This window comes from Rhinoderma darwinii, chromosome 7, assembly GCF_050947455.1.
Source record: "Rhinoderma darwinii isolate aRhiDar2 chromosome 7, aRhiDar2.hap1, whole genome shotgun sequence".
Taxonomy (NCBI): domain Eukaryota; kingdom Metazoa; phylum Chordata; class Amphibia; order Anura; family Rhinodermatidae; genus Rhinoderma; species Rhinoderma darwinii.
In genome coordinates, this window is record NC_134693.1 from 54,625,557 (window position 1) to 54,639,495 (window position 13,939).

Here is a 13,939-nt window from a genome sequence, read left to right on the forward strand (position 1 = left end):
CAACTCCCCTTGCTAATGGTTATTTTACTCAGCATACTCCTGTTTTTGAACTCCTGGTTGGCTCCATGCATGTGGAGCAGTGCTCTGTACTGGTGAATCAGGGATTATCGTCTGATCTGGTTTTAGGCCTTCCCTGGTTGCAGTTGCATAATCCCACGTTTGATTGGAATACTGGGGATCTCACCAAATGGGGTAATGAATGTCTTATGTCATGTCTTTCTGTTAACTCTATTTCTCCCCGGGAGGAGGTAAACACGCTTCCTGAGTTTGTTCAGGACTTCGCCGATGTGTTTTCTAAGGAGGCCTCCGAGGTGTTGCCCCCCCATAGAGATTACGATTGCGCTATCGATTTGGTGCCTGGTGCCAAGCTTCCTAAGGGTAGGATATTTTAATCTTTCATGTCCTGAACGTGAAGCTATGAGGGTGTATATCCAAGAATGCCTGGCCAAGGGTTTCATTCGCCCCTCGACTTCTCCTGTAGGTGCTGGCTTCTTCTTCGTGGGGAAGAAGGATGGTGGTCTTAGGCCGTGCATTGATTATCGTAACCTGAATAAGGTCACCGTAAGGAACCAGTACCCACTTCCTTTGATTCCGGATCTTTTTAATCAGGTTCAGGGAGCCCAATGGTTTTCTAAGTTCGATCTACGGGGGGCATATAACCTTATCCGCATCAAAGAGGGGGATGAGTGGAAAACTGCGTTCAACACACCCGAGGGTCATTTCGAATACCTGGTCATGCCCTTTGGGTTGTGTAATTCCCCTGCTGTCTTCCAGAATTTTATTAATGAAATCTTGAGAGAGTACCTGGGTAATTTTCTTGTTGTGTACCTTGATGACATACTGGTGTTTTCCAAGGACTGGTCCTCCCACGTGGAGCATGTCAGGAAGGTGCTCCAGGTCCTTCGGGAGAATAATCTGTTTGCTAAGACTGAAAAATGTGTCTTTGGGGTACAGGAGATACCATTTTTAGGGCAAATCCTCACTCCTCATGAATTCCGCATGGACCCTGCCAAGGTTCAGGCTGTGGCGGAATGGGTCCAACCGGCCTCCCTTAAGGCGTTACAGTGTTTTTTAGGGTTCGCCAACTATTACAGGAGATTTATTGCCAACTTCTCGGTCGTCGCTAAGCCTCTTACGGACCTTACCCGCAAGGGTGCTGATGTCCTCCATTTGCCCCTGAGGCCGTCCAGGCCTTTGAGACTCTCAAGAAGTGCTTTATCTCGGCCCCCGTGCTGATTCAGCCCAACCAAGAGGAGCCATTTATTGTGGAGGTTGACGCTTCCGAGGTGGGAGTGGGGGCCGTCTTGTCCCAGGGTACCAGCTCCCTCACCCATCTCCGCCCCTGTGCTTACTTCTCTAGGAAGTTTTCGCCCACGGAGAGTAACTATGATATTGGCAACCGCGAACTTCTAGCCATTAAATGGGCTTTTGAGGAGTGGCAGCACTTCCTGGAGGGGGCCAGACACCAGGTAACGGTCCTTACGGATCACAAGAATCTGGTTTTCCTAGAATCGGCCCGGAGGCTTAATCCTAGACAAGCTCGGTGGGCACTATTCTTTAGCAGATTTAATTTCTTGGTTACCTATAGGGCTGGGTCCAAGAATATTAAGGCTGATGCTCTGTCACGTAGTTTCATGGCCAATCCTCCTTCCGAGAAGGATCCTGCTTGTATTTTACCCCCTGGTATAATCGTCTCTGCCACGGATTCTGATTTAGCTTCTGATATCGCGGCTGATCAGGGTGCAGCCCCCGGGAACGTCCCTGGGGACAAACTGTTTGTTCCCCTGCAATACCGGCTGAGGGTACTCAGGGAAAACCATGACTCCGCTCTATCTGGTCATCCTGGCATCTTGGGCACCAAACACCTCATTACCAGAAACTATTGGTGGCCTGGGTTGCCTAAAGACGTTAGGGCTTACGTCGCCGCTTGTGAGGTTTGCGCTAGGTCCAAAACCCCTAGGTCCCGACCTGCGGGCCTACTACGTTCCTTGCCCATTCCCCAGAGACCTTGGACCCATATCTCCATGGATTTTATCACCGATTTGCCTCCATCTCAGGGCAAGTCGGTGGTGTGGGTGGTAGTCGACCGCTTCAGCAAGATGTGCCACTTTGTGCCCCTTAAGAAGCTACCTAACGCCAAGACGTTAGCTTCTTTGTTTGTGAAACACATCCTGTGTCTCCATGGGGCCCCAGTCAATATCGTTTCTGACAAAGGGGTACAATTTGTTTCCTTATTTTGGAGAGCTTTTTGTAAAAAGTTGGAGATTGATCTGTCCTTCTCCTCCGCCTTCCATCCCGAAACTAATGGCCAAACGGAAAGGACCAACCAATCCCTGGAACAATATTTAAGGTGTTTCATCTCTGACTGTCAATTCGATTGGGTCTCATTCCTTCCCCTTGCTGAATTTTCCCTGAATAACCGGGTCAGTAACTCGTCAGGGGTCTCCCCGTTTTTCTGTAATTTCGGGTTTAACCCAAGGTTCTCCTCCGTCTCCCCTGGTTGTTCCAATAATCCTGAGATAGAGGATGTTCATCGGGAACTGTGCACTGTCTGGGCCCAGGTTCAGAAGAACCTAGAGGCGTCCCAGAGCGCACAAAAGATTCAGGCGGATAGTAGACGTTCTGCTAACCCCCGGTTTGTCGTCGGGGATTTGGTCTGGTTGTCGTCCAGGAACTTGCGCCTTAAGGTCCCGTCCAGGAAGTTTGCTCCCCGATTTATTGGACCTTATAAGATCATTGAAGTCCTCAACCCTGTATCCTTCCGTCTGGAGCTCCCCCCATCCTTTCGCATACATGACGTCTTCCATGCCTCCCTCCTTAAACGCTGCTCCCCGTCCTGGTCCCCCTCGAGGATACCTCCTGTTCCCGTTCTCACCCCTGAGGGGGTGGAATTCGAGGTGGCCAAGATTATGGACAGTAGGATGGTCCAGGGCTCCCTCCAGTACCTGGTCCATTGGAGAGGATACGGGCCGGAGGAGAGGACTTGGGTACCTGCCCGTGATGTTCACGCTGGGGTATTGATCAGGAGGTTCCACCTTCTCTTCCCCACTAAACCGGGTCCCCTTAGTAAGGGTCCGGTGGCCCCTCATAAAAGGGGGAGTACTGTTAGGGATCTGCCAGGTACTTCATCTAGGTATACTCCTGGGATTAATCAATCCACACCTGAGGCCAGACCTGTTCGACTGACACCATCTCCCACCAACCAGGGTGGCAGGCTCAGGAGTGGGAGAGCCTATCGCGGCCTGGTCTGTCGGAGTTAGCTCCGCCCCCTGTCCTTTATTACCTGCCCTGTTCTCTCCCTCAGTGCTTGTAATTCTTTTGGATTCCTGGCCCCACTGCTGCTTGCTCCAGCCTGCTTCTGCCGTGCTTCTGCCTTGCTGCAGTTCTGCTTGACCTGCTTTGCTTTGCCCCTGGCTTGCTTCTGTCTCCGTGCCCGCTCGGGTGTACTCACTTTGTCCTGGTCCTGACTGTTCGTTCGCCGCTCCGTTTCCTCGTGGCGTTCCGTGGCTACTGCCCCTTCCCTTGCGTGTTCCCTGTTTGTTTTCCTGTGCACTTAGACAGCGTAGGGACCGCCGCCCAGTTGTACCTCGTCGCCTAGGGCGGGACGTTGCAAGTAGGCAGGGACAGGGCGGTGGGTAGATTAGGGCTCACTTTCCCTTCACCTCCTTCCTGCCATTACAGAAGGCATGGCTGCAATGAAATCCAGCACAAAAAGAGTTGAAAAAACACAAACTCTAGCAGCAGGGTGTGGTCACATGTCCACGGAAGCCAGAGAAGTGTAGTTTAAAATTAGGATGCCAGCAGGTTCAAATTATGATATTTCAGTGACACCAGCGGCATACAGATTGCATAGCGCCACAACGCGAACGCCGCGAGGGGGAAGGATGCTGTAGCGCGGAGAGGTCAGTAACCGCACGATCAGCGCTGTTTGTGACATCCTGATCTATACTTCTCCACATCTTTGTCATTGACCAGTTTGGAAAGCTCCTTGGTCTCCATGTTACGTGTTTTAGTGGTGCTACAGACTCCGTATATATATTTATACTGACATCTTGTGACACTTGGATCACACTCAGGTGAACCTTATTCAACTAATTATGTGACTTCTGAAATTAATTGGTCAGATGTCATTTAGGGGTTTCATAGCAAAGGCTTTTTTTTTTTTATTATTCCACTGTAACAATTTAGACTATTTTGTCAGGTCCATTATTTAAAATCTTTAAAATACATATTAATTCCAGTTTGTAATGCAACAAAACCCGGAAAAATCATCAAGGGGGTGAATACTTTCACAAGGCACTGTAGCTGGCAGCCTAGGACATAACTACAAGAAAATAAATGGGAATTATAACAAACACAGGTAGAAGTTTTATTGTGCATCCTTAATTTTTATAGCCTGAAAAGTTCTTAAATACATTTCTCGAGATTTTAGGCCCGTTTCACACAGCCGTATAACCACCACAGTTCTACCGAACAGAATTGAAAACTCCATTTGTTCCCCTCAGCTGCCCTATTATAAAGCCCATTTCGAGTGGATGTAATATGGCCACCATTTATGGTCCGTTTTTTGGCTGCAAAACCTAGACTCCACATGTTTCTACTGAACCAAATTTAGATAATCGGTTTGGTGGAACCATGGGTTGTATAGGTGATGCAGCCATGCAATTTCTGGTGCAATATGGCTGTTTTATGCAAAATAAGGATAACCAATATAAAATGAAATTATGTGCACTTCATACATGGGATTACGACTGGAGGTAAATGAGACTTGGCCGAAATTCTAACCTGTGGAAAGGAATACTAAAATACAGCTCAACACCGTTTTGCTCCCAAATACAGATCTTGATGTATACATATGTTACCACGATGGACATATGGGCCAGGCCACTTAAACTTATTTTGTGACATGTTCATAGCACATAATTTTGCTAAGGAAATGACAGCGCGGTTTAAAAACCAACTTCCTGGAAGCTTTGAAGAAGTAGGTAGGACGAAACTAAGCACTGGTGTGAAGGTTTCATTGCATGGTGCACTTACAGCAATAAGTCACAGAGGAAGCTGCAAGAGGATTGATAACAAAGGTTTCACCGTACAAAAAAAATATTATTTTTCTAAGTTGTTTGAAATGTTATTAGCTTGATGTTAACTGGATCGTATATATTGTAGGGAGAGAGGCACAAGAAGGAGCTTTCGTCACCATGAATTTGTGTCCAACTCTGTTAGTTTTTGGATTTCTTCTGTGGGACCAAAATCATTTCACCCTAGGTAAGTGCAAAGCTGTAATGAACGTTTATTGCAACCGCGGTTCTTACGTTGTATCTTAACATCAATAATGAGTTGGCTGGTTAAATTGATTTGGGTGATGCTACAGTGGCTAGTTTCTAATTTAGTTGTGCTTTGTACCATTATTTTATGACCTATAGATCGTGGGATGAGATCAACATGTTGTGAGCTTTACTGAAAAATTGATAAATCATTGATTCTTTAAAATAAAATCTGATAAAAAAATTCATAGCAATGCCTTTACCATTGACCTTCATTGCAGTGTTCCTACTATAGCTAAAGGGTCGTCTTGGGTTCAGCCACGCTTGGGAATACAGGGAGTGCTGCACTTTGTTATGCACTCCTGGGACCAATCATTATATACCTGTGTGTATGTCTTTACATTTTCCATATATGACCATATAATAATTCTATTATTTTTAGACTTTAGACTTTTTGCATACAGCTCATCCATTGGGTCACTGCACGGACTATACAGGCCAGTCCCCAGGTTTTTTTGTAAGCGATATGCAGCCATTATGCATAAAATATACATAAGTAGTGTGCTGAAAGATTGATCCATTAATCTATTAGTCACTCTTAGGCCTGACCTAGTCGGGGTGCTTAGTGGAGTTGCTTGTTTTACATGCAGTGTCCCAATATTACCAGTGAGCTTAGGAGTTGCCATTCACACGCAGTTTTAATGACCACTGCGGCTGTAAAGCTGTGTTCACATGTCATGTCATTGTGTTTGTTTGCAGCAATTTTTGGAAATTCGCAGTAAAATAGATTTTTTTAACCACAATTTTGCAAAAATTATGGCAGAAAAAAAAATAATTTCGCTGTTCTTGTGTTATGTTCTTTTACCAGGTATTTTTGTGGCGCTGTCCTGCCCATAAACTTCAATGGTAAAAATAATTTTTTTTAAAAACTCTTAGGGCTTATTCAGACGTGCGTATTATATGTCTGTGTGCTGTCCATTAAAAAAATGGACAGCACACAGACCTATGCAATTCAATGGGGCTATTCACACGTCCATGGTTTTTAATGCAGCGTGTGTCCATTGCGTGAAACTCACTGTATGTCCTATTTTGGTCCGTTTTTGTGGACCACGTCGCCCAATAAAAGTCAATGGGTGCATGAAAAACACGGACACACGGACGACATCTGAGTGCTGTCTGTGTTTTTCACGCACCGGTTGCTAGAGAAATGATGAGGAAAAAAACCCCCAAAAAAACAGCAACACTAAAATGCATGAAATACGCTCCGTTTTTTGAGGATGACTCAAACGAACAGGCTCGTCTGAATAAGGCCTTAAACTCATTAATAATCTGCACTTTTTGTGTGTTTTTTTTTCTTTTTGCTGCATTAATAACAGTAAGCCTATTGCTGAAGGGTGAACCTATTATTTTAATAATATAGAAAAATTGTGATAGATATTCGGTGTTTTTATTTTTTTACCAAGCAATGGGCAGAAAGGCCTGACTTTTCTATATATATGAGCTACAAAAGAAAGCTTTCCTCTGTCCTGTCAGAAAAATGTCAAACAGAACTAGCTATGTGATAAGGATGCAAACACCGGTCCGACTAGTTACATCTATTTTCCTCACTGGTGGAGTACCATGCTCTAGGCTAATGATTAATCCATGACTAATAATTGCAAGTTCACTGACCTAACCAGTAAACATAAAGTGAGGACTGCCCGGCATACAAAACATAGCCTTTTGGTAACAAATATTTTTTTTTCTGTGCAGTGGGATATTTAGCATAGGCGGTACTGGAGGCAAATGATCTCCAGTGAGATTTTCTGAAGCCAGTGTAAATATAACAAAGACCATTGCACTAGCCACCCAAACTACATTCTATGTATATTGGTGTGACTTCTGTACCAAATCTCCTATCATGAACTATAACATTGCCTTGACCAGGTGCCCTTTCCTGCAGGGCTACCCTTAGGCATAGGCCACTTGTGCCTAATGGAAAATCCAGCCTTGACTATTGGGCACACATTAAATATATGCCTACCTTGTAATCATGAGCTCTGCAACCCTGTACAGGAAATACTACAATTCTCTATAAAAACTTCACAACATGTTTTCTTGTAAAAAATAAAAAAGTAAAAAATTATAATAACAGAATTCTGCTGATTTGTTTTTGCAAACAATATCGGTGTACTTTAAAAGAGATCTCTGAATAGTTTGCAAATAGGAATACATGCCACGGACTAATCCAGAATGAACGTAGAGATAAGCTATGTATTTGATTCCATCTCTTCATTGCGTCTCCTGCATTTTTTGCTTGCTTAATACACACCCTCTGAAGTCCATATTGGGAGACATAACATTTACAAGAAGTGGGAGTGCGTGCAATGACATACTACTTCTGAGTAATAGGCTAGATTTTTCGAAATCTCCCTTTTTCTGTAAGCAAGCATCCTAAAATAGCAAGTAACATTCTTTTTTCAAATGTCCACTTCCCCTAAAAAAAATAAATCTATATGTGTAAACCTATAAGAATAAAGTATATGAGATTAGACAATAAATTTAGGCCAGATTCATAGATGAATTTTAGTGCATTTATGGATTTATTTTTTTTATAGCCAAAACTAGGCGTATATCCTAAAAGAATAATGGAAAGATGTATCCTTCTCTTTTTCTTTGTGGATGCCTCCTGGTTTTAGCTTAAAAAAAACCACCTACATTTACTGTGTGGACCTAGCCTTAATAAAACTAGGTTTTAAGGCCGTGCTACCAGGGTGTGTCATACTGAGGCAGCGTAAGCAGATATCTTATAGTGGATTTTAAGGAACGCAAATTCTTTAAAAAATGTTACAATTTTGATGTGAAAGTCTGCAGTTGGCCATACATGGTACATTTTCTTTTCCTGATGGTTGCATTGAAAGTGACGTGTTTGATTATAGGGGCTTGCATTTGTACCACTGGAGAGCACTGGAGCAGAGGGGGCCGAATAAGTCCCTCTGCACCATATGAGGAGACCATACGTGACTATAAATTACGTGTGATAGTTGTCCTGCATTGTGTCGGACGCGCGAGGACACATCGGCACCAGAGGCTACAGTTGATTCTGCAGCAGTATCGGCGTTTGCAGGTAAGTCGATGTAGCTACTTACCTGCAAACACTGATGCTGCTGCAGAATCAACTGTAGCCTCTGGTGCCGATGTGGCCGACACGATGCAGGACCTGGGGCAGGAAGTGAGTGACGTCACAGCGTGATCTCTCGAGAACACGCTGTGTCTGTGCACTGCCAGAAGCTGGGCGTTCTGAAGAGAAGTGGATGATACTTCTCGTCAGAACGCCCAGCTAGTAAAAGTAGTAAAAACGCCCCGATGTACGCACATAATACACGCCCACTTGGACTTTTACTTTAAACACGCCCACTTGTACTTTTGCAAGCCTCATTTGCATAAATACAAAAATGGTCATAACTTGGCCAAAAATGCTCGTTTTTTAAAAATAAAAACGTTACTGTAATCTACATTGCAGCGCCTATCTGCTGCAATAGCAGATAGGGGTTGCAAAATCTGGTGACAGAGCCTCTTTAAGTGGGAATTGTTTAGAGAGTTCAGTTATTTGCTGACATTATGCTGGGAACTCCTAGTACCATTGTATTACACTGCTCAAGTGCCAAACAGCAGTATTAGTATGTAACCATGAGAAAAGTCATCAAACTATCAGAATAATCAGAGACGTCTTCTCAAGGCTCATGAAGCTTCGCTCATATTTAAGAATTCTGCACAAAGACCATCAGACATTATCTCCTGCCATCTTTTGACCAACTTACTAGTATATAACAGTGAGCCTATAGATGACATGGCAGCTTTGAGGGCAATAAATATTGGGTCATTCCTGTAGATTTTGTCTACGCTGTTATTCGGCAGAAGATCATGTAGATCTCGCTGATGACCAATTTTTTTTCATGAATAAAAAGAACCACTACAAAGTCATGAAATATTCTTGTCTAACTCTGCCAGAAGTCAGTCTAGACTACTGAGTCTGAAATACAGCTCTATGTTACATGTCATACTTACATCTGTAAATCTAAGATCTGGAAGACTTTCATGGACATTCTTTTTTTTGGCACATAAAGAGTCTCAAAAATATAGGGAAATATGATAAAATAATGATGAAAATAATAATCATGATAGCAACAAATTGGTAGATAAATATTGGCATATAAGTAAAAATATGAAGGTCCTTTAAAAATATTTTCTTTCTTTCCATGTGTGATTATAAATTAGGGTTGTGTTTTTTGCTGTGGTTCTTGTAAAAATGACCGGACAATATTTTCCTGCAATTTGTAAAAAAAAATAACAAAACAAAGCCATCATAAACAGTGGCAAAACTGCAGCGACAGTGGCCCATGTGAACCCAACCTTAAACCCTGTTACTTTAATTAGATTTTAGCAGAACTACTCTGTGCACCAGTGACCATGTGCATATAAAGTGGCACAACTCTGAAGCTCGCCCATTTTTCCCAGCAAATTCATATGGGTCTAAAAAAAGTGGGCAGTGACTTTTAGCATTTGGCCCCGGAAACAAACTGGCATGAATTCATTCATTTTTATTCTCATCCATGTTCACACAGCCCCCCAAAAAATAGCTGAATCAAGGTTATGTTTACCGTACATCTGACATATGTTTGTATACGAAAAGCTAGCATGCCAGTGTATACAGTGCTGTAAGATTTCCATCTGTCCTTTTGGCATATACAGTGGAGGAAATAAGTATTTGATCCCTTGCTGATTTTGTAAGTTTGCCCACTGTCAAAGTCATGAACAGTCTAGAATTTTTAGGCTAGGTTAATTTTACTAGTGAGAGATAGATTATATAAAAAAAAAATAAAGAAAATCACATTGTCAAAATTATATATATTTATTTGCATTGTGCACAGAGAAATAAGTATTTGATCCCCTACCAACCATTAAGAGTTCAGCCTCCTCCAGACCAGTTACACGCTCCAAATCAACTTGGTGCCTGCATTAAAGACAGCTGTCTTAAATGGTCACCTGTATAAAAGACTCCTGTCCACAGACTCAATTAATCAGTCTGACTCTAACCTCTACAACATGGGCAAGACCAAAGAGCTTTCTAAGGATGTCAGGGACAAGATCATAGACCTGCACAAGGCTGGAATGGGCTACAAAACCATAAGTAAGACGCTGGGTGAGAAGGAGACAACTGTTGGTGCAATAGTAAGAAAATGGAAGACATACAAAATGACTGTCAATCGACATCGATCTGGGGCTCCATGCAAAATCTCACCTCGTGGGGTATCCTTGATCCTGAGGAAGGTGAGAGCTCAGCCGAAAACTACACGGGGGGAACTTCTTAATGATCTCAAGGCAGCTGGGACCACAGTCACCAAGAAAACCATTGGTAACACATTACGCCGTAATGGATTAAAATCCTGCAGTGCCCGCAAGGTCCCCCTGCTCAAGAAGGCACATGTACAGGCACGTCTGAAGTTTGCAAATGAACATCTGGATGATTCTGAGAGTGATTGGGAGAAGGTGCTGTGGTCAGATGAGACTAAAATTGAGCTCTTTGGCATTAACTCAACTCGCCGTTTTTGGAGGAAGAGAAATGCTGCCTATGACCCAAAGAACACCGTCCCCACTGTCAAGCATGGAGGTGGAAACATTATGTTTTGGGGGTGTTTCTCTGCTAAGGGCACAGGACTACTTCACCGCATCAATGGGAGAATGGATGGAGCCATGTACCGTCAAATCCTGAGTGACAATCTCCTTCCCTCCACCAGGACATTAAAAATGTCTCGTGGCTGGGTCTTCCAGCACGACAATGACCCGAAACATACAGCCAAGGCAACAAAGGAGTGGCTCAAAAAGAAGCACATTAAGGTCATGGAGTGGCCTAGCCAGTCTCCAGACCTTAATCCCATCGAAAACTTATGGAGGGAGCTGAAGATCCGAGTTGCCAAGCGACAGCCTCGAAATCTTAATGATTTACAGATGATCTGCAAAGAGGAGTGGGCCAAAATTCCATCTAACATGTGTGCAAAGCTCATAATCAACTACAAAAAACGTCTGACTGCTGTGCTTGCCAACAAGGGTTTTGCCACCAAGTATTAAGTCTTGTTTGCCAAAGGGATCAAATACTTATTTCTCTGTGCACAATGCAAATAAATATATATAATTTTGACAATGTGATTTTCTGTTTTTTTTTTATATAATCTATCTCTCACTGGTAAAATTAACCTAGCCTAAAAATTCTAGACTGTTCATGTCTTTGACAGTGGGCAAACTTACAAAATCAGCAAGGGATCAAATACTTATTTCCTTCACTGTACTTGATGGATTTACTGGATACAATTTTTTTGAAGCACTGAAAAAAATCAACATATGCAGTGTTTCCTTTTTCACAATAGAAGGCAATGGGCAGATAGATCCAAATCTATGGCAAGTTTGCATAAATTTGCCTGGTACATGTTTGGCTCTGTATAAACAGTCACTTCCTCTTAAAAAAAAAATGAAACAGATCTGAATGCAATGTATACTAAACCTTACAATATTTTTTTACAGATCCATTAAAAAGTACCGTTAAAAATATTTAAACATTTTGGATCCTGATTTTGCAGCATGCATTCTGTATAGACTAAAATGTATACCTCAACTCTATGGACCTGGTATGATGTGAACATAGTCTTATACAGAATAGAAATATTATAGAATAGAAATAGATCATGAAATAACAACTTATAGGATGGGGCTAATATGCAGATAGGAACTAGAAATGGACTTGCTGCAGCAGTACAGCAAATAAAGGACAGATGGTCAAAGTTAGAGACTGTCCTTCAAAAAGATTGATGCTTGAGGTCCTATCTGAAAAACACACACACACACACACACACACACACACACACACACACACACACACACACACACACACACACACACACACACACACACACACACATGTATATGTGTGTGTGTGTGTGTGTATATATATATATATATATATGTATATATATTATTGCTGTTGTATCTATATTCAGCATATTAGTTTACATTATGTTAGCTTTAATAAAGAGTGACAGCTTACAGATGCCCTGTTAACCATTACTTCTGTGTGACACCCAGCCATTGTGAGCCCTGTATTATTCTCTGTGTGGACATTGTCTCTCTAGTGAGTGCCCCGCTAGTGCAAGTCTCTTTCCACTTCTCTGTCGCTTTCCTCTTCATTGTGACATAAAAAACTCAGAAAACTTTTATTCTTTCCTCTACACTTCCATCACAAGCAATGATCGTCTCCTCCACCGTAAAGACTGATAGATGTGACTGTGTTCTATTGATGTGGCACTGCCAGCATCAACTCAACTTTCGACGGTAAAAAAAGGCCTTTTTATATTAGGTTAAAAACCCTAAGGCCTTTTACCTCTCAAATGTGATTTTCAAGCAGTACGACAGTTCTGAAACAAGGTGGCCTCTTCAATTTCATGCTCGTGTTTGGAATCCCTTGTGATGTTTAACCCTTGATATGCTAAAGAGACCTAGAGCACATTAAAGAACCCCACATCTGACCTAGCTATATATTTTTTTGTTTTACGCAGTCTGTTGCCATTTTTACCTTGATCTTATTATAAGGGAAATTCCTCAAAATATGTTTACTTTTAACTAATACCACCACCTACGTTTTTGGAGCACTTCACCCCCAGCTTCCTGTTATGTCAAAGATAATCCTTGATCTGCCAAAAAAGTCACATGCTGAAGTGAAGAATATACCGGTGTGTGTATGTGTGTGCGTGTGTGTGTGTGTGTGTGTGTGTGTGTGTGTGTGTGTATATATATATATATATATATATATATATATATATATTTTTTTTTTTTAAATTTCTTTTTTTTAAAAAAAATCTATCCTATCTATCTATCTATCTATCTATCTATCTATCTATCTATCTATCTATCTATCTATCTATCTATCTATCTATCTATCTATCTATCTATCTATCTATCTATCTAATCTATCTACCTAATCTATCTACCTAATCTATCTATCTAATCTATCTATCTAATCTATCTATCTAATCTATCTATCTAATCTATCTATCTAATCTATCTAATCTATCTACCTAATCTATCTAATCTATCTACCTAATCTATCTAATCTAATCTATCTAATCTATCTAATCTATCTAATCTATCTAATCTATCTAATCTATCTAATCTATCTATCTTCTATCATCTATCATCTATATCATCTTCAGGTAAATTACATTTCAATGGAAGATAATAAATACATTTTGAGCTTTATACTTGACACACAATCATAATAGATATGCCAGTAAAGTTGGAAATATCTTTACAATGTGGGGTAATATTATACAGAAAAAAATAGCGTATGTCTGACAGGGAGGATGTGATGAATTTGTTTACACTACATCTCTATTGTCAAATCATTAGAATAAATAGGGAGTAAATGCTATTATAAAAATAAATTGGGCAGATGCCATAAATGCAAAAAATGTATCGTGGAACTCGGTTGAGTAACTTTGTCCCTAATAAACTCAGGACCAGAATGAAATTTGTATGTCTGTTTGCTGTAACTTAAGGTAAATTCATACAGGGCAGATATTTTCTGCCATGGATTTTGCCACAAATCTGCAGCAAGTTTTGCATGCGGATTTTGCTGCGCAAATTTG

General features: G+C 41.6%; 1 protein-coding gene across 1 annotated transcript in view; it reads left to right on the forward strand.

Annotated features, from left to right (window-relative positions):
* The first annotated feature begins 5,016 nt into the window (after positions 1-5,016).
* PTPRC (protein tyrosine phosphatase receptor type C) overlaps positions 5,017-13,939 on the forward strand; it is a 130,584-nt gene continuing 121,661 nt past the window's right edge. The window contains exons 1-2 of the mRNA XM_075832238.1: positions 5,017-5,081; positions 5,167-5,265. Of these exons, the coding sequence (XP_075688353.1) occupies positions 5,199-5,265 (67 nt within the window). The 5' untranslated portion in view covers positions 5,017-5,081; positions 5,167-5,198. The remainder of the gene's footprint in view (positions 5,082-5,166; positions 5,266-13,939) is intronic.